Genomic DNA, 19,501 nt, shown 5'->3' with positions numbered 1-19,501 from the left:
TTAGTTAATGGAGCAGGACCACTGTGCATAAGCTACCATTGATACAGACTTCTAAATCACTGAGCCAGAAAATTAGAAATAATTATTTTCTTGTAACTATCTGGATACTGTTCAACTATTTTCTTTTCATAGGTTTTTTCAAATTCACTTTTATTCTCAGTTCACTCAATATTTGATTACTTCCAAATTATCTGACTTGTTTTCCCCACTTTCTATTCCTCAAAATGCCACAATGGCACATTAAGATTTTAATTTTTGACATTTAATACAGATTCTAGAAACAATGTAACAGAAATCAAAATTGCAACACTGCACACAATACTGCATATCTATCTTCACTCATGTAGCACCACCCAGCAGCAGGAGTAAGTGCTGCAGCGATGAGTCTTCAGTAATGAAGTTGGGCAAGTGGAAGTAGTAAGAGTAGGTGACCATTTTGGAGATAGTGACCATAATACACTAACTTTTAGCATAATAATGGAAAAGGACAAAGATAAATAGGAGTAAGAGTTCTAAATTGGGGGAAGGCAAATATTAAGAAGCTGAGAGGTGATCTGGCAAAAGTGGACTGGATACAGCTACTTGAAGGAAAATCAGTGGCAAACCAGTGGGAGGCATTCAAAAGCAAGATTCTACAGGCACAGTGTACACACATGTACACACAAGCTTACGGGATAAGTTAAAGCAGAAAAAGAAAGCTTATGACGATCATAAAACCTTGAGAAAGCCTAGAGGAGTATAGAAAGTGCAGGGGGGAGATAAAAAAGGAAATTAGAAAAGCAAAGACAGGACATGAAAAATTATTGGCAGGTACAATCAAGGAAAACCTAGCGCAAAGGAAGATGGCTATGGCTATTGGAGGTCTTCTGTGGAAACTTACTCTTTGATGTGAATACTTCAATTTGATAAAGTTGAGAATTTGTTAAAACAGCAATAGACAGACATCGGTATAAGAGGCATGCTGCTAGCAATACCAAAATCAAACAGAAAGCTCAATTTACATGGCATCTTGGTCATAGTTTCGAAAATAGCTATTCGGTAATCTTTTGCATGATGTTTCAAATTAAATAACTATTTTAAATTCTTTGACTTCGAGAAATTTAGTTAAGTATCCAGAGGCCTTGCAGATTTATCTTGTAACCTTCTTGCTCTTCTCATTCATTTCTTTACAAAGGCTAAAAAATCAACATACCAGGATTTTATTTCTCCAATAAAACTAAAGCAGATAAAGTACTACTTACCCTTTGCACTGTAGTTTGACATATTTAATTCCTTCTTTCTCTATTTCAGCCCTGTCATAAAATCTGCTTGTGTTTGTTAAATCAACTAAGAGTCCCATGTTCACCTAAAAGAAACACATAACAAATGTAAAAAAAATGTTTCACTCAAATTATTCAGGTGTTATACAACTAACCATAAACATCGTTCAACATTTTATAAGCACAATGCAGAGTTACTGCCCACTGTCAAAGTGACAGGATTTTGGAGAAAATGGCACACTATGGGGACAGTAGCGTAGCGTGAACGATACTGGACTAGTAATCAAGAGACCTAGACCCAACACTCTGGAGACACGGGTTCAAATCCCACCACAGGTGGAATTTAAATTCAATGAATTAATACATCTAGAATAAAAAGCTAGCCTCAGTACTAGTGACCATAAAACTACTGGATTGTCATAAAAACCCATCTCTCCTTTAGGTAAGGAAATCTGCCAATCCTTACCTGATCTGTGAGACTCCAGGCCCACAGCCATGTGACTGACTCTTAACTGCTCTCTGAAATAGCCTAGCAAGCTACTCAGTTCTATTGCACCGCTACAGAAAAGTAGAAAAAGAATGAAACCAGGCCGCACAGTGGTATACAGACAAGAGGGAGTCACCCTGGGAGTGCTCAACATTGACTCCGGACCCCATGAAGTCTCTTGGCATCAGGTCGAACATCGGCAAGGAAACCTCCTGCTGATTACTGCCCTCCCTCAGCTGATGAGCCAGTACTTCTCCATGTTGAACATCACTTGGAAAAGCACTGAGGGTAGCAAGGGCACAGAATGTACTCTGGGTGGGGGACTTCAACAACCATAACCAAGAGTGGCTTGGTAGTACCATTGCTGGCCAAGCTGGCAGAGTCCTGAAAGACATATCTGCCAGACTGGGTCTGCGGCAGGTGGTGAGAGAACAAGAGGGAAAAACCTACTTGACCTCTTCCTCACAAATCTACCTGTCGCAGATGCATCTGCCCATGACAGTACCAGCAGGAATGACCACCGTACAGTCCTTGTGGAAACGAAGTCACATCTTCACACTGAGGATACGCTCCATCGTGTTGTGTGGCACTATCACTGTGTTAAATGGAATAGATTCAGAACTGATCGAGCAGCTCAAAATAGGGCATGCATGAGGTGCAGTGGGCCACAGCAGAATTGTATTCCACCACAATCTGTCACCTCATGACCTGGCATATTCCCCACTCTACCATTACCATCAAGCCAGGGGATCAACCCTGGTTCAATAAGGAGTGCACGAAAGCATGCCAGGAACAGCACCAGGCATACCTAAAATGAGGTGCCAAACTGGTGAAGCTACAACACAGAACCACATCCATGCGAAACAGCGGAAGCAGCATGTGATAGACAGAACTAAGCGACCCCATAACCAATGGATCAATCAAAGCTCTACAGTCCTGCCACATCCAGTCGTGAATGGTGGCGGACATTTAAACAATTAACCGGAGGAAGAGGCGCCACAAAAATCCCCATCCTCAATAATGAGGGAGTCCAGCATTCCAGTGCAAAAGGCTGAAGTATTTTCAACACCTTCAGCCAGAAGTGCCGAGTGAATGATCTACCTTGGGCCTCCTCCCGAGATCCCCAGCAACACTGATATTAGTCTTTGGTGAATTTGGTTCACGACACGTGATAACAAGAAACCGATGAAGGCACTGTATACAGCAAAGGCTATGGGCCCTGACATCATCCTGCCTGTAGTACTGAAGACTTGTGCTCCAGAACTAGCCGTGCCCATAGCAAAACTGTTCCAGTACAGGAACAACAGTGGCATCTAGCCGACAATGTGGAAAATTGCCCAGGTATGTCCTGTCCACAAAAAGCAGGACAAATTCAATCCAGCCAAATACTGCCCTATCAAATCAACAAAGTGACGGAAGATGTCATTGACAGTGCTATCAAGCAGCACTTACTCAGCAATAAACAGCTCACCAATGTTTAGCTTGGGTTCTGCCAAGGGCACTCGGCTCCTGGCCTCATTACAGCTTTGGTCCAAACATGAACAAAACAGCTGAATTCCAGTGATGAGGCATCATTTGACCGGGTGTGGCATCAAGGAGCTTTTAGCAAAATTAAAGTCTTCACTGGTTGGAGTCAAACCTAGCACAAAGGAAGATGGTCATGGTTGTTGGAGCCCAATCATCTCAGCCCCTGGACACTGCTGCAGGAGTACCTCAGGGAATTGTCCTGGGCCCAACCATCTCTGCTGCTTCATCAAGGACCTTTCCTCCAGCACAAGGTCAGAAGTGGGGAAGTTCGCTGATAATTGCACAATGTTCAGTACCATTCACAAATTCTCAGATACTGAAGATATCCCATGCCTGCATGTAGCAAAACCTGGACTACATTCAGGCTTGAGCTGATAAGTGGCAAATAACATGCGTGCCACACCAGTGCCAGGCAATGACCATCTCCCATTGACATTCAACAGCATTACCATCACTGAATTTCCCCCATCAACAACATCCTGGGGGTTACCATTGACCAGAAACTTAACTGGGCCAGCCACATTAATACTGTGGCTACAAGAGCAGGTCAGAGGCTGGGAATTCTGCAGCGAGCAACTCACCTCCTGACTCCCCAATGCCTGTCCACCATCTACAAGGCACAAGTCAGCAGTGTGATGGAATACTTTCCACTTGCCTGGATGAATACAGCTCCAACACTCAAGAAGCTCAAGACCATCCAGGACAAAGCAGCCCGCTTGATCGGCACCCCATCCACCACCTTCAACATTCACTCCCTCCACCACCGGCACACAGTGGCAGCAGTGTATACTATCCAGAAGATGCACTGCAGCAACTCACCAAGGCTCCTTCGACAGCACCTTCCAATCCCGTGACCTCTACCACCTAGAGGGACAAGGGCATCAGATCCATGGGAACAAGTTCCCCCCCCCCAAGCCACACCTCATCCTGACTTCGAACTATATCGCCGTTCCTTCACTGTCGCTGGGTCAAAATCCTGGAACTCCCTTTCTAATAGTACTGTTGGTGTAACTACAACCACACGGACTGCAGCACTTCAAGGCAGCTCACCACTACCCTCTCAAGGGCAACTGGGGATGGACAATAAATGCTGGCCTTGCCAGCAACACACACATCCCATGAAAGAATAAAAAAAACATTTAGCCCTCAAGCAACACCACTAAATCAGCTAATCTGGTCATTTAGCTAATTGCTGTTTGGGATGCCATGATCTAAATTTAACTTTTTTTCGATTAGGTTCCCATGCAGGAAATCCTTGAGCTTAGATCTAATAAATTCCAGTATTCTACACAGTATCTGTAAAAAGACCAAGAGTTCTATCGCTATCCTTTTAAAAATGGCTATCAAGTTAATTTGTTCCCAATCCACAGGACCTGCCATCACTCATCAGTTCTCTCAAGACTATCAGCATCTTAACAAGTCTCACTTGATGGATATTTGACCAGCAGTCTCTCTACATTAAAGTTACAATTCAGTAAGTTTTCTGTTCAATAAAAACCAGAGTGTTCATTTGGTATTTGAATTAAAATGTGACCCTACCTCATCAGTTTAACCTGCAGCATTCTACAGCAACACATTCAAGACACTGTGCCACTGGGCGGCACAGTGGCGCAGTGGATAGCACCGCAGCCTCACAACTCTAGCGACCCATGTTCGGTTCTGGGTACTGCCTGTGTGGAGTTTGCAAGTTCTCCCTGTGACCGCGTGGGTTTCCGCCGGGTGCTCCGGTTTCCTCCCACAGCCAAAGACTTGCAGGTTGATAGGTAAATTGGCCATTGTAAATTGTCCCTAGTGTAGGTAGGAGAATGGTGGGGATGTGGTAGGGAATATGGGATGAATGTAGGATTAGTATAAAATGGGTGGTTGTTGGTCGGCACAGACCCGGTGGGCCAAAAGGCCTGTTTAAGTGCTGTATGGCTCTATGACATACATTTGGTTACTTACCTTCAAACTCTTTAGATAATTTGAAAGCATACTAGGATGGAATCGATTCTCTTCAGGGACTTGATCATCATACCTTGCTCCTAACATGGTCTTCAGGGGCAAAAACTTTCCTGTAAAATATGAGAGAAAACCAAACTAAGTTAATAAATGACACAAATAGATTTTATGGAGTCCACACTCCTGTTTCAGCACTTCTTGTTAATATCACACTTGATCAAAAGGTGGAAAAGAGAAGGGAGGACAAGAGAAATTTGTTAGCTATTCCTCACCCTCCCATGTCCGTATAGTACATCCAAAACACTGTTGCCGATACCCTACCCTCAATGACCTTCATTGGTACCTGGTCAACCACCAACACATCTCAAATTACAATCCTTCAGGATTAAATCCCTCTCAACTTCCATAATGTCCTGTAGCCTGACAACCCCCAACCGTAACCACCCCCCACCCCCACCAAAATTCTCTATTCATCTAACTACAATCCCCGTCCTCCTTTACACCAGTATTTGTGGCTGTGCTTTCAGCCACCTAGGCCCCATGCTCTGGAATTCTCTAAGTTCCTCCACCTCCCACTCTTTGACAAAGCTTGTGGTCAATCCTCCATCGATATTAAAGGCACTATATAAATGCAAGTCTCTCCTGCTTTGTTTCAGTATTGGTGTTTGTTTTCAGCTACAATTTATACCAGGTTATTAAATGTGCACTCCTCAAACACTAAAGATTGAGTAAGGCAATTGTCACTATCGTGTGCCATTATGGTGAAAGTCCTTGGATGCAATAAGTCCCCCATTCAACCACAAATAATTCTGCAATATACGAGTCACATTTAACCCATTTACATTCTATGATAGTTTCACAAGAAGCTTGTGTGGGGAGACACGAGTGCGGAAGAGAGTGTGAGGGCGGGAAGACAGAGTGGGGAGGGATGATGAGAGAGATATGGGGAGGGGCATTTGATTTCCTTTTTTTTTTAAAAAAGATAAATTCCAAAAGTAGACATGGCCTCTGAGGGAATCAGATAGAGGCGGAGGATAGGCATCAGAGGGATGGAAGGAAGAAGGCTGGGAGGTACATTTAGCCTCTCAGCAGCCACTCTTGATGGGTGCACGTGGGAGTGGGGGGATTGGTTAGGTTATGGGTGTGAGGTGATTGAACTGCTGAGAATCGACACCTCCCACCCCAAATACAGCTCCTTTCACCACCACATCAGCTGCTACCTCCCATCCAAAAGGAAAGATAAAAGAGGAGGGAGAAGCAAAGAGAGTTACAGGGGGCAGAGAAAGAGGCAGAGGCACAAACAGATGAGAATCCCTAACCCAAAGACATCAGTGACAGTCAAGAGTGACCAAATTCTCTGATTTGCCATGTCTAACATAAGGGAGATCAAATAGTACATCATAAACAACTTGCATTTATACTGTGCCTTTAATATAGGAAACCATCCCAAAGCACTTCACCAGAAGCATAATTGGACAGAAATTCACACCGGGCCAAAGGAGATAATAGGGGAGGTAACAAAGAAGTAAGTTTTAAGAAGGGTCTGAAAGAACAAGAGAGGGATGAAAAAGTGCAAGGCTTAGGGCCTAGACAGTTGAAGTTGCGGCTGCCAATGGGTGTGGGGGAATGGGCAAGAAGCTAGAGTTGGAGGGACGCAGGGCTGCAGGTTAGAGATAGGGGAAGTGTAAAGTCAAGAAGGGATTGCAAAACAAGTAAAAGAATAATTTAAAATTGGAAGCATTTGGAGACTAAAAGCCAATGTCGGTCAGCAATCATGCGCGTGATGGGTGAGTGGGACTTGATGCATATTTGGATACGGGCAGCAGAGCTTTGGACATGCGTAAGTTTGTGGAGAGTGGAGGATGAGAAACCAGCCGGCGATCATTACAATAGTCAATAATAAATTTTTAAAAAGGAAATGCTGTAAACACTCAGCAGGTCTGGTACCATCTGTGGAGAGAGAATGGGATAACGTTTCAGGTCTGTGGCCTTTCATCAGAACCTCTCATCTGAGTGTTTCTCGCATTTTCTGTTTTTATATTACAATAGTCAAGTCTCATGATGACAAAAGCTCTAATGAGGGTTTCAGCAATAGATGGGTTGAGACAAGGATGGAGCCAGGTGATGTTATGGGAAGTGGGAGTAGGCGTCTTTGCAATAGAGGTGTCAAATACGACACAGAGGTCGCAAACAATCTGATTCAGCCAGAAACAAGAGGGGGATATTTTATACTGGAAGATGACAGCTTGGTGGTTCAGCAAACTGCATCAAGGAGGGCTACAGAGTAACAGCAGGAGTGGAACTAATTGGATAGCTCTTTAAAAGAGCAGGTATAATAAGCCAAATAGCCATCTGCTGTACTGTACTATTTTATAATTGTATGAGTGATGTGGGTTGAGCTTATGACCATTACTATTTAGACTAAAGTACTCGCCCTCCATTGGGCTACCAAAAGGAGGGAGGGGTGTCAAGCAGAAGACAGGCATTTCTCCGCAGGGAAGCGTGCAACACCACAGGAAAGCAGTGCCCATAAAGAACCACCTATCTTTCAAAAATTAAAACAAATTATAAAAAGGAACTGTTGGACTGTGTAGAATGACACTGCCAGAAAACTTTGAGCAATATGTCCACCCTTGCTCTTAGTTAGGGGTAGGTGCATGCTGAATGCATGAACCTTGGGGGAACAGAAATTTACACAGCAAGAAAAATGGTTTACTAATAAATGAATACAATTTGTAAACACATAGTCCTTTAAGTATTTATTCAAAAATATTTTTCAAATATTTTCAAAAACACGGGCGGCACAGTGGCGCAGTGGTTAGCACCGCAGCCTCACAGCTCCAGCGACCCGGGTTCAGTTCTGGGTACTGCCTGTGTGGAGTTTGCAAGTTCTCCCTGTGTCTGCGTGGGTTTTTGCCGGGTACTCCGGTTTCCTCCCACCACCAAAAGACTTGCAGGTTGATAGGTAAATTGGCCATTATAAACTGCCCCTAGTATAGGTAGGTGGCAGGAGTATAGGGACAGGTGGGGATGTGATAGGAATATGGGATTAGTGTAGGATTAGTATAAATGGGTGGTTGATGATCGGCACAGACTCGGTGGGCCGAAGGGCCTGTTTCAGTGCTGTATCTTTAAATAAATAAAAATAAAAATAATGTTTGTTCCTAATTATAACTAAAGCAGACCTGTTCCTTACAGGGAAATATGCATGAGATTAAAAACCAATATAGGACATTTTTGTCATCTGTGTAACAGTCCAGGCTGTTTCCGTAGTTATGGTTTCTTCCTTTCGACTATTTTAGCAGCAGAATTCCTCTACTTCAGACAAATTGTTTCCCCAAACTCAATGCATGCAAATCTAACCTTACAAAAGCTTTGTTGATGATCCCTTTTACATCTAGAGATCAGTATCATGGTTGCTTTAAATTGGATTTGACATGAGATCTTAACAGCAAAGCAATCCTCACAAATATGGATGCATGGAAAGCAATGTGGAATAATCAAGGAGTCCATTGCATGAGAAACTTATAAAAGTGACTGCGTTTCCACTCATCCCAGTTGTATGCTGTTGAGCGAGGTCCCTATGGATTCATACAAAGGAGGCAACTGTGTCAGGCATAGCGTTGCTAATGCACAAGGGGATTTCACTCAAATATCCTTCATAATTCAATGAAAGGAACACAGGAACTGGAGTAGACCATTTAGCACCTCAAGTCTGCTCCACCATTCAATGAGATCATGGCTGGTATGCACCCTAATGCAGATACCTGCCTTTGCCCCATATCCCTGGAGATTTTAGTTAAGCAAAGGTATATCAATCTCAGATTTAAAACTAATTGATCTAGCATCAATTGCCATTTGCAAAAGTGAATTCCAAACTTCTACCACCCTTTGCATGTAGAAGTGTTCCCTAATTTTACTCCTGAAAGGTCTGGCTCTAATTTTTAGCCCTCTAGCGCCAGGCTCTCAAAACATTGGAAATAGTTTTCCTATCTATTTGTAAAACTGCAGAAAGTTTGTTATAGAAAGATAAGACTGGAGCCTATATTTACTAAGTTTCACACTTATTGTGCAGAATAAAAGGATTACAGACATGTAGCTCTACACACAAATCCCTCTCAGTCCCAGTGAATGTCTGCTTTTAAGTGCTCAACTAAAACCCCAATTAACTCCCTTCACCTGCATACAATTAACAGATTTGCTTTCTTTTACAATACAACTTAGATTAACATGCTCAAAGAATACTTGAAAATGAATCAAAATTAAATTCCATATTGGGCACAATGTTTTTTTTTAAACATTGTGAGACGCCCCTCATCCAGCACCTCCAACAATTTCTTTGCACTTGCATTTCTCTTTGTGAAACAATTGGATAGCTGATGACTTGCATCTATCCATTTAAGTTTGGAGATTTCCTTTCTCTCCAGCATGTGTTTCAATCCAGTGACGTCAATACGTAGTCTTTTCTCACTCACTTTTTGTAGAGTGTACATTGCCCCACAAAGAACGATTATCCACATAACATTCAATGGGTATCCTATCTTCAAGATGTCCCTTGTTCAGAATTTTACCCAACATATTTGACAAATAGAACCCCATGCCCACTGCCTCCACAAGACCCAGTGTTTCTGCAGCTAACGTGCTTTTAACAACCAGTTTTATTTTCTTAGCCTCCCAAGCTGAAGTACAACATTTCCCTTTTTCACATCAGAAATATTAAAAAGTCAGCTGCATTCAAATACCCATCAGCAAGATTAGCATATGAAGCATCACTCAGGCTCAAAGGGCCGAGTGGCCTACTCCTGCTCCTAATTCATATGTTCGTCATACACATTTCTCCAGATTTAATTTTTTTTTTACATTTTATTTGCCCTTAAAACAATTCTCAACTTTTGGATGTTGTATCATCATGCTTAACTCCAGCACATCAAAACTATCAGGCCTAGCCTGAGAGCCCAACCAGGCTTTGCAATTGCTCAATCTCTGCTTTAGATAAATCATCATCTTTCTGCGATGACCAAACACGATTAACCGGGATGGGAGTAACACACTCTAAATATGATTGTTGATTCAAACATATTCCAGACTTTTTTTTTTAATTCATTCATGGGATGTGGGCGTCGCTGGCCAGGCCAGCATTTATTGCCCATCCCTAATTGCCCTTGAGAAGGTGGTGATTAAAACTTATTCTGCTTAAGATCTAAACCAATATATTTAAAGGCCCCACAAGCCCAACTCCCAATCTTAATAACGTATTTCTCAAAATCCGCAGTACCACCCCATAAGAAATCATCAACATGCCTGAAAGTTTCCCTTTATGATACCAATAAAATATGACAGGATCTGCTTTTAGTTGAACACAACCAATTTTCAACAAAACAGATCTCACCGAGAAATACCACATCCTGGAAGTATCATTAAGGCCACAGAGGCATTTCTTCAGTTTTCATAATTTTCCTTCTGCATCTGCTGCCTCTTTAGGTGGTTTCAGAAATATTTCTCTCTGAAAAGTATCAGCCTGCAGAAATGCAGCTTTTATGTCAATGGATCTACATCCCCACGAATATGTTGCCAAAAGAGCTAAAAAGATTTTTAGGATTACTTTTCCAGCTGTGGGAAAGTCCACTCTAACATCGATATCCCCCAATCGCTCTTCAAAACCCCTCGCAACTAACCTCACTTTAGCCTTATAAGTTCCATCGGGAAGGACTTTTTCAGTACAAATCCATCTATGTGACAAGACCAGCTGTCCCCTATCTGATAGCTCAGAATAGACTCCAAACTTTCTCCAACTCTCTAATTCCTTATGTTTTGCTTCTCTTATTAGTTTATCCTCAAGTTTATTGGCAGCCACTAAAGCTTCACGATCATGAGGACTTCTGCTTCCAGTTCTATTCCGAGACTGCTCTCTCGCCTTCGTTTCATTGTGTACTCTGTTTATACTACAGCCTCTATTAGCACGTTGATGTCTTTCGGAACTACTGCTAGAAGATCTCCCTCACACTTCATCAGAGGCTCTTTCTCCAGTACATGATCGCTTCCTTACACAAGAGTCACTTCCTGACCCACTATCAAAACTTGCACTGTACTTTCTTATCCTCCACTCTTTCACCCCATTCAGCCAGTCCATGGCCCTAGCTCTTGGCCATCATCTTGAACATTTAACCAATATTTAAACTTGCCTGTAGATTTTCCTGCACTCCCCACAATTGTCGCATCCCTCCATTTATCAGACCCCTCTGGAATATATGTCACCCGAGTACCTACTCGAGGCAACTGGCCTTTGGATGTGAGAGCTCTTTCCTGAGCATTATGATCGGTTACATTACTATCCAACTCTTGATCTCCCTGTGCCTCAGGACCTTCATCACAAAACATGAGTATTTGAGGTACAAGGTGCCTGTTCCCTCTATCAGCTTCTCAGATTCAGAGATTTTGTAACCAAACCCGATTAATCGTGAAGAATGAACCTTAACAGTTTGATTTCCATGCTTGATAACTATTGTCTTACCATCCCAACCAATTACCTTACCAGGGCCCTTCCATTCCCTATGGCCCTCTCTTTTATATTAGACCAAATCTCCTGAATGAAATTCCATCTCAGATGGCCTTAAACGATACCTCAGAGCTCTGCAAGTTCTCTCAGACCTCAACCTTGATGAAAGCCCGCCACCCTGCATGTAAAGCATTCAAATATGTAGAAAAAAATGGAACTAATTGTAGTACCTTTTAGAGCAGGAGGACTGTTGCACAGCAAAGGCGGCAAATTGGGATTCCGCCCATAGACCAATTGATAGGGACTATATCCTCTAACCATCTGAAGTGAATTCTTTGCATGAACCGCCCATGCCAGGGCAGTTGTCAACTTGCAGTTTGGCTGGTCAGCCAAGATTTTATATAACATTTCATTCACCACTGCGTGATTCCTTTCACAAAGTCCACTGCTGAAAGGACTTTCAGCTGCAGTATTCATAATCATAATGTTCATGTTTTCACACATATTCCTGAACTCGTCACTGGCAAATTCCCCTCCATTATCAGTCAGTCTTAGCTGGTGCCTCAAGTCCAGTCCCTATCCATTTCTCCATAATTTTGTCTATAATCACCTTTTTGTCCTTACTGTTTATTATTGTAGAAAGACTAAATCTAGTTGCTAGGTCTATAAAATGTTTAATGAACATATTCTTGTCTTTGTTCCATATCTTCAAATTCATGGCAACTACCTCGATAAAGTCACATGCCAATGGAAGGCTGACAATAGGACGTAATGGTGTCCTCTGATACTTTTTACAAATCTCACACTTTTCACTAATCTCTTCTATTATCCTCGTATACTCTTTAATCACACCTGCATCTTTTAGTAGGGTTTGTCATCTCTGACAAGAAGGGTGTGCAAATTGCCTGTGCAACTTTAAGATAATTTGCCTTTTAACTCTGATTCGTAACACCTGATGCCATCAATGCTTCTCTAATACTCTGACTAGAAATATCAGGTTTTGTACCCTGACTGGGTAAATTGCAAATTCACTGGCTTCCCAAAACAATTGCCTCATCATGCTCCATATCAAGTTTCATCGAAGGCTTACTCAAGAGTAAAAGGTATCTCACTGGAGACTACATCAGTACTGATAAAGTGGCTTACCCGCTACTTTACATGGAATTACTACTCTCTTCAGTGACTTCAATGTGTTATCACCAAACCAAAAGCTGGTAGAACTTTCATACTCCTTAACCTTGCGTCAATCCTCACTACTGAGTGAATCCCGATAACACTGTAACCAATCAATTCCACATACCGTCGATGTACAAGCACTATCCAGTACTGTACAGTTGAATGAATCCGCAACCAACACATTCATCACAGGACTAAAACTCCTTGTGACTAGTACAATTCCTTAAGATCCATCAGTATCTTCCTCTGCTGCCTCAGAATTTTCTGCATCATGTGTTATTTCGAAGAGTCTGCCCCTCCACTTAGGGCAGTTCACTGCATAATGATACATTGAGTCACATCTGAAGCACTGTTCCTTGGGCATTCCTGGGATTCATTTGCTCTTGATTGCTATTCCAACCCTGTCTTCCATTGTAATATTCAGACCTGCTTTCATCCTCATTCCTCTTGTTTTTAACTCTTCCATTGTACTTGGGCCTGCTTCAAGTACCTGGATTATTTCTAAATCTTGTAAACATTGAGTCCTCCATTCTTTGTGGCACCGGAGAGCGTTCCGTTTGTTCTACCAGGACTGGGGGAAATTCCAAACATTTGGTCCAACAAGGAGTCTCTGTCCAAGAACCAAACCCCAATTAGAACCAGAAGCTTGTCCATATGTGACACCGTAGCACAATCTAGCAATTTAAAAGCTAGCACTGAACCAGGGATCTCCAAATTGAATTTCTTCAATCTTTTATACAGGCTGTTAAAGTGTATCCCTCCACCGAATAACCATCTGTTTTCCAAAATCTACCAAAGTCTGACCATACCTCATACACATTCAATAGGTCAGCTTTCTTGTAAATTTCATCCAAAAATCCTAACTGAAGATTCAACCCTTCATCAGTATCCAAATGACGAGCATCCAGTTCAGAAAACAGTTTACTTCCGATTTTACTTTTGGTAGGAAGTGACAACGCCAAGGACATACCTTGTTTCCTTTTTGATCGAGATGTAACCCGTGTCCACATATCCACTTCACTCTTCCACTAGTCATATGGTTCAGATTCTGAAAACACCAGAGGGTAATCATACCCTGACAATTTGCATTTGCTTTCTGCCGTATTTTTCACAATGGCCCTTGAGACTTTAGTTTCCTATCCAAAAAAAATCCTATTTTCCAACCTTCAGCTTTAGGCAACCATCCTTTGTTACCATGTTACAGTCCAGAAAGCTTTTTATAGAAGGATAAGACTGGAGCCTATATTTACTCAGTTTCACATTTATTGTGCAGAATAAAAGGATTACAAACATGTAGCTGTACACACAAATCCCTCTCAGTCCCAGTGAGTGTCTGTGTTTACGTGCTCAACTAAAATCCCAATTAACTCCCTTCACCTGCATATAATCACACAATTAACACTATTTCCCTCAATATCTTGATAACTTCAATGATATCACCCCTCAATCTTCTAAATTCAAGGGAATACAACCCTAAAGTCCTGTATCCTCACCTCGTAATTTAACTCGTAGTCCAGGCATCATTCTGGTAAATCTACGCTGCACTCTCTCCAATGCTAACATGTCCCTCCTAAGGTGTGGTGCTTTCTCTTTATATTCATTCATGGGATGAGAGCATCACTGACAAGGCCTGCATTTATTGGCCATCCTCATTTCCATGGAGGTGGTGGTGGTGAGCTGGCTGAGGGTGTCTACCCTGAGGCTTTCGAGCAGAGTGATCCACCATTGACATGCTGTTCTCCCTTCGCCAGCTACAGGAGAAATGCCGTGAACAACAGATGCCCCTCTACGTTGCTTTCATTGATCTCACCAAAGCCTTTGACCTCGTCAGCAGATGTGGTCTCTTCAGACTACTCGAAAAGATTGGATGCCCACCAAAGCTACTAAGTATCATCACCTCATTCCATGACAATATGAAAGGCACAATTCAGCATAGCGGTGCCTCATCAGACCCCTTTCCTAACCTGTGAGGCGTGAAACAGGGCTGTGTTCTCGCACCTACACTGTTTGGGATCTTCTGCTCCCTGCTGCTCTCACATGCGTTCAAGTTCAGAAGAAGGAATTTTCCTCCACACAAGATCAGGTGGCAGGTTGTTCAACCTTGCCCGTCTAAGAACGAAGACCAAAGTACGGAAAGTCCTCATCAGGGTGCTCCTCTTTGCTGATGATGCTGCATTAACATCTCACACTGAAGAGTGTCTGCAGAGTCTCATCGACAGGATTGCCGCTGCCTGCAATGAATTTGGCCTAACCATCAGCCTCAAGAAAACGAACATCATGGGACAGGACGTCAGAAATGCCCCATCCATCAATATCGGCGACCACACTCTGGAAGTGGTTCAAGAGTTCACCTACCTAGGCTCAACTATCACCAGTAACCTGTCTCTCTATGCAGAAATCAACAAGCGCATGGGAAAGTCTTCCTCTGCTATGTCCAGACTGGCCAAGAGAGTGTGGGAAAATGGGGCACTGACACGGAAAACAAAAATCCAAGTGTATCAAGCCTGTGTCCTCAGTACCTTGCTCTACGGCAGCGAGGCCTGGACAACGTACGTCAGCCAAGAGCGACGTCTCAATTCATTCCATCTTCGCTGCCTCCGGAGAATCCTTGGCATCAGGTGGCAGGACCGTATCTCCAACACAGAAGTCCTCGAGGCGGCCAACATCCCCAGCATATACACACTACTAAGCCAGCGGCGCCTGAGATGGCTTGGCCATGTGAGCCGCATGGAAGATGGCAGGATCCCCAAGGACACACTGTACAGCGAGCTCGTCACTGGTATCATACCCACCGGCCGTCCTTGTCTCCGCTTTAAAGACTTCTGCAAATGCGACATGAAGTCCTTTGACATTGATCACAAGTCGTGGAAGTCAGTTACCAGCGATCGCCAGAGCTGGCGGGTAACCATATAGGCGGGGCTAAAGCGAGGCGAGTCAAAGAGACTTACCAGTTTGCAGGAAAAAAGACAGAAGCGCAAGGAGAGAGCCAACTGTGTAACAGCCCCGACAACTAATTTTATCTGCAGCACCTGTGGAAGAGTCTGTCACTCTAGAATTGGCCTTTATAGCCACTCCAGGCGCTGCTTCACAAACCACTGACCACCTCCAGGCGCTTACCCATTGTCTCTCGAGACAAGGAGGCCAAAGAAGGTGGTGGTGAGCCACCATCTTGAACTGTGGGAAGTACACCCACAGTGCTGTTAGGGAGTTCCAGGATTTTGACCCTGTGAAAGAACAGCGAGATAATTCGAAGTCAGGATGGTGTGCGAGGTCGAGGGGAATTTACAGGTGGTGGCGTTCCAATGTGCCTGCTATCCTTGTTCTTATGATGGTAGAGGTCACACGTTTGGAAGCTGCTGTCAAAGGAGCCTTACAAGTTGTTCCAGTGCATCTTGTAGATGGTACACACTGCTGCCAGTGGTGGATGGGGTGTCAATCAAGCAAACTGCTTTGTCCTGGATGGTGTCGAGCTTCTTGAGTGCTGTTGGAGCTGCATTCTTCCAGGCAACTGGAGAGTATTCAATCACACTCCTGACTTGTGCCTTGACGGTGGAAAGGCTTTGGGGAGTCAGGAGGCGAGTTATTCACTGTAGAATTCCCAGCCTCTGACCTGCTCCGACCCCTCTCGTCACACTGAAATTTGCCCTCTTCCAATCTAGCCGTTCTGCCTTCTATCATTCCTTGCTTTTCTGCATTACCAGTCTAAACCTTATGATAGGCCAAAACATTGTATGTTTTCAAAAAGGAGTTAGATATAGCTCTTGGGTCTAAAGGGGTCAAAGGGTATGGGGCGAAAGCTGGAACAAGCTACTGAGTTGGATGATCAGCCATGATCATAATGAATGGCAGAGCAGTCTCGAAGGGCCGAATGGCCTACTCCTGCTCCTATTTTCTATGTTCCTATGATACATCCTGCCAATTAGAGTGCCGCCATTATCCCTACTCTGCCTCTTGCCGCTCAGCCAATTTCCTAACCAGTTCAATATCTTGCCTTCCATTCTACAAGCTTCAAATTTAGCTAACAGTTCCTTATGAGGGGTTTTATCAAATGCCTTCTGAAAGTCCATATAAATAATATCCATAGTCAGTACCCTGTCCACTCTTGAAGACACCTCTGCAAAGAATTTAATCAGGCTTGTCAGGCATGACCTACTCTTTACAAATCCCTGCTGGCTCTCTCTGATCAGCTGAAAATTTTCAAGGTGCTCACAGTCACCCCACCCTTAATTATAGACTTTTAAAACATCTTGCCTATGCTCACTGATGCCATTATTGGATTCCTATCTCTATTCATTTAACCATGAAATGTAAATCAAAATATTACATCTTTCCTATTTCTCTCCCTTTCACAACCATCACGAATTATTTGCACACAAAGGAGGAATCAGAAAAAACATCTTAGATCATCTTGTTTTCAGCATACATGATGCATTGGGTTTTGCATAATTCTAGCTGGAACTCCACTTACCAAAATGGAACTGCAAATTTAATTTTGCTCCTTGCACAGTAATGTGTAAAGGAGATTTAAATAAATCAACATCCTTTGCAAGGGATTCTATTTCATTTAATGTTTATGTAATATACAGACTTTCAGATTACAAGAATATTTCTGTTCTTACTTGTGGAAAATATTTGAAAAAAGTAGGCTGTCTTTTGTAATTGCAATTGGTATTTGCAGTATTCACAAACAAGTCCTCCTGACTGCCCATGTCTGCCTTGGACACATAAGCCCGGAACTGTTTTCCATTTTTTCCAAACCTCCAAGAGGGCACAGTCCGCCCAAGTACCAAACATAAAGTTCTAGCAGTGAACAATGATTGAGGGAGAAGTATATCAAATCTTCCAGCATAAAACTACCAACTGTAGGGACACAAGTTATGATGAAATGGCTATCCTTGTGCACTTACCACAACTCCAGCAGACATATTTCAGGGAGAAAGCAAAATAGTGCCGACTTGGAATAACTAACGGTCATTAGTCAAAAACATTAACCTTCTGTTTAATCACTCCACAGATGCTGCCTGGATTGCTGCATGTTTCCAGCATTTTCTGTTTTTACTACGTTTCAAATGTTAATTTCTATGAAGCTGGGAAAGGGGGACAGGGGCAGGAGGGAACTCAGCTGCATACTAAGTGTACAGTATTGCTTTTGAGCTTTGAGTGCATTCATTTCCTGACAAGAGAAAGATATTATAAATGTGATGGTGTTGTTATTTGACTGCCACATCAAGAGTCTCAGCAGATTTTCTATATCATGGATCAGTGTAGTCCGAGTTCTGGGTGAGCACCATTAATGCAAGGCAAAAGTGAAGGTCAATCAGCTGCAAGATCATTGTTCCAAATCAGCAGACCCATGAAAAGGTGTTGACACCAGACTGGTACATTAAGTGTTCTACACTTGGGAATGCCATCAACTGTGGAAGACCCAGGTAAGGGAATCAATGCCACTGCAGTAGTGTAAAACCTCCTTCAATCCAATTCACACATACCTTGTTCTTATTGATGTAGGCACCTATTTTTCATTGGTATTATCATCGGTCGTCAAAACTATAACTTCCATGCACCTAATCTACTCTGATAATGAAGCAGCACATACCAGCCAACAGCAGGACCTAAAAAAACATCTGGGCTTGAAATGACCAGTGGCAGATACATCTGTGCTATAAGTGCCAGGTAATGACCATCTCAAACAAGAGAAAAGTTAACCAACTCTCCTTGACATTCGATGACATTACTATTATCAAGTCTCTACCACCCGACACCCTGGAGAGTAACCACTGTCCATAAACTCAATAGGGTCGGCCTCATAAATGCTGTGGCTACTACAGCAGGTTAGAGGCTGCGCATTCTGTGATGAATGGATCAACTCCCAATCTCTCAAAAGCTCTCCACTATCTAAATAAGACTGGTCACGGCACTGAAACACCTCCACTTGCCCAGATAGGTGCAGCTAGTCATTATCCAGGACAGCGCAGATCATCAGAGTGGCAGTCATGCTCAGTATCGACACCCTCCATTGCTGCAGCATGTAATGTCTAAAGGATACACTGCAGCAATTCATCAAGGTTGCCCCATGTCAACAGATGATGTCACCAAGGGGCAGCAGATAGATGAGCAAAAGGTAGGAGTCACAGGAAGATCTGGATGAAACTGTACTGAAAGGAAGCCATTGTTGGCTACAATCAGTCCAGTTAACAGTGGAACCAAGCAAGGGAAGTCCTGCTGAGTTGGACAATAGATGAAAAGTACTGAAGGATAGTGGGGTCACCCATGTCAAAAGCTGCAGAGAGATCAAGAAGGGAAAACGTGCCAAGTCACCAAGGATGGCATTTGTGGCTTTGGTTAGAACCTGACCAGAGAGATTCAACCTGGGAGCTGAAGGAAAAATGGGCATGGATTTAGGTAGTGCCTCCATGGTCGAGGACTTCAGAAAAGAAAGGAAGATTGAAGATGCTGATGGCACAAAGATGGGTAGGAAAGTAAGTTGTGAAGAGGGCATAAGGAGTTTGCAAAGGGATATAGGTACGATAAGCAAGTGGGTAAAAAAAATGGCAAATGGAGTATAATGTGGGAAAATGTGAAGTTATCCACTTTGACAGGAAGAACAGTAAAGCA

General features: G+C 43.0%; 1 protein-coding gene across 2 annotated transcripts in view; it reads right to left on the bottom strand.

Moving 5' to 3' along the window:
• rngtt (RNA guanylyltransferase and 5'-phosphatase) overlaps nucleotides 1-19,501 on the bottom strand; it is a 441,527-nt gene that overhangs the window by 415,509 nt on the left and 6,517 nt on the right. For both annotated transcript variants that reach the window (XM_068026609.1, XM_068026610.1), the window contains exons 2-3: nucleotides 5,218-5,327; nucleotides 1,242-1,345 (exon numbers count right to left, since the gene is read on the bottom strand). In XM_068026609.1, the coding sequence (XP_067882710.1) occupies nucleotides 1,242-1,345; nucleotides 5,218-5,327 (214 nt within the window). The remainder of the gene's footprint in view (nucleotides 1-1,241; nucleotides 1,346-5,217; nucleotides 5,328-19,501) is intronic.

Source organism: Heterodontus francisci, chromosome 3, assembly GCF_036365525.1.
Source record: "Heterodontus francisci isolate sHetFra1 chromosome 3, sHetFra1.hap1, whole genome shotgun sequence".
Classification (NCBI taxonomy): domain Eukaryota; kingdom Metazoa; phylum Chordata; class Chondrichthyes; order Heterodontiformes; family Heterodontidae; genus Heterodontus; species Heterodontus francisci.
The sequence above is the reverse complement of the archived record's forward strand: the minus strand, read 5'-3'. Positions and strand labels throughout refer to the sequence as shown.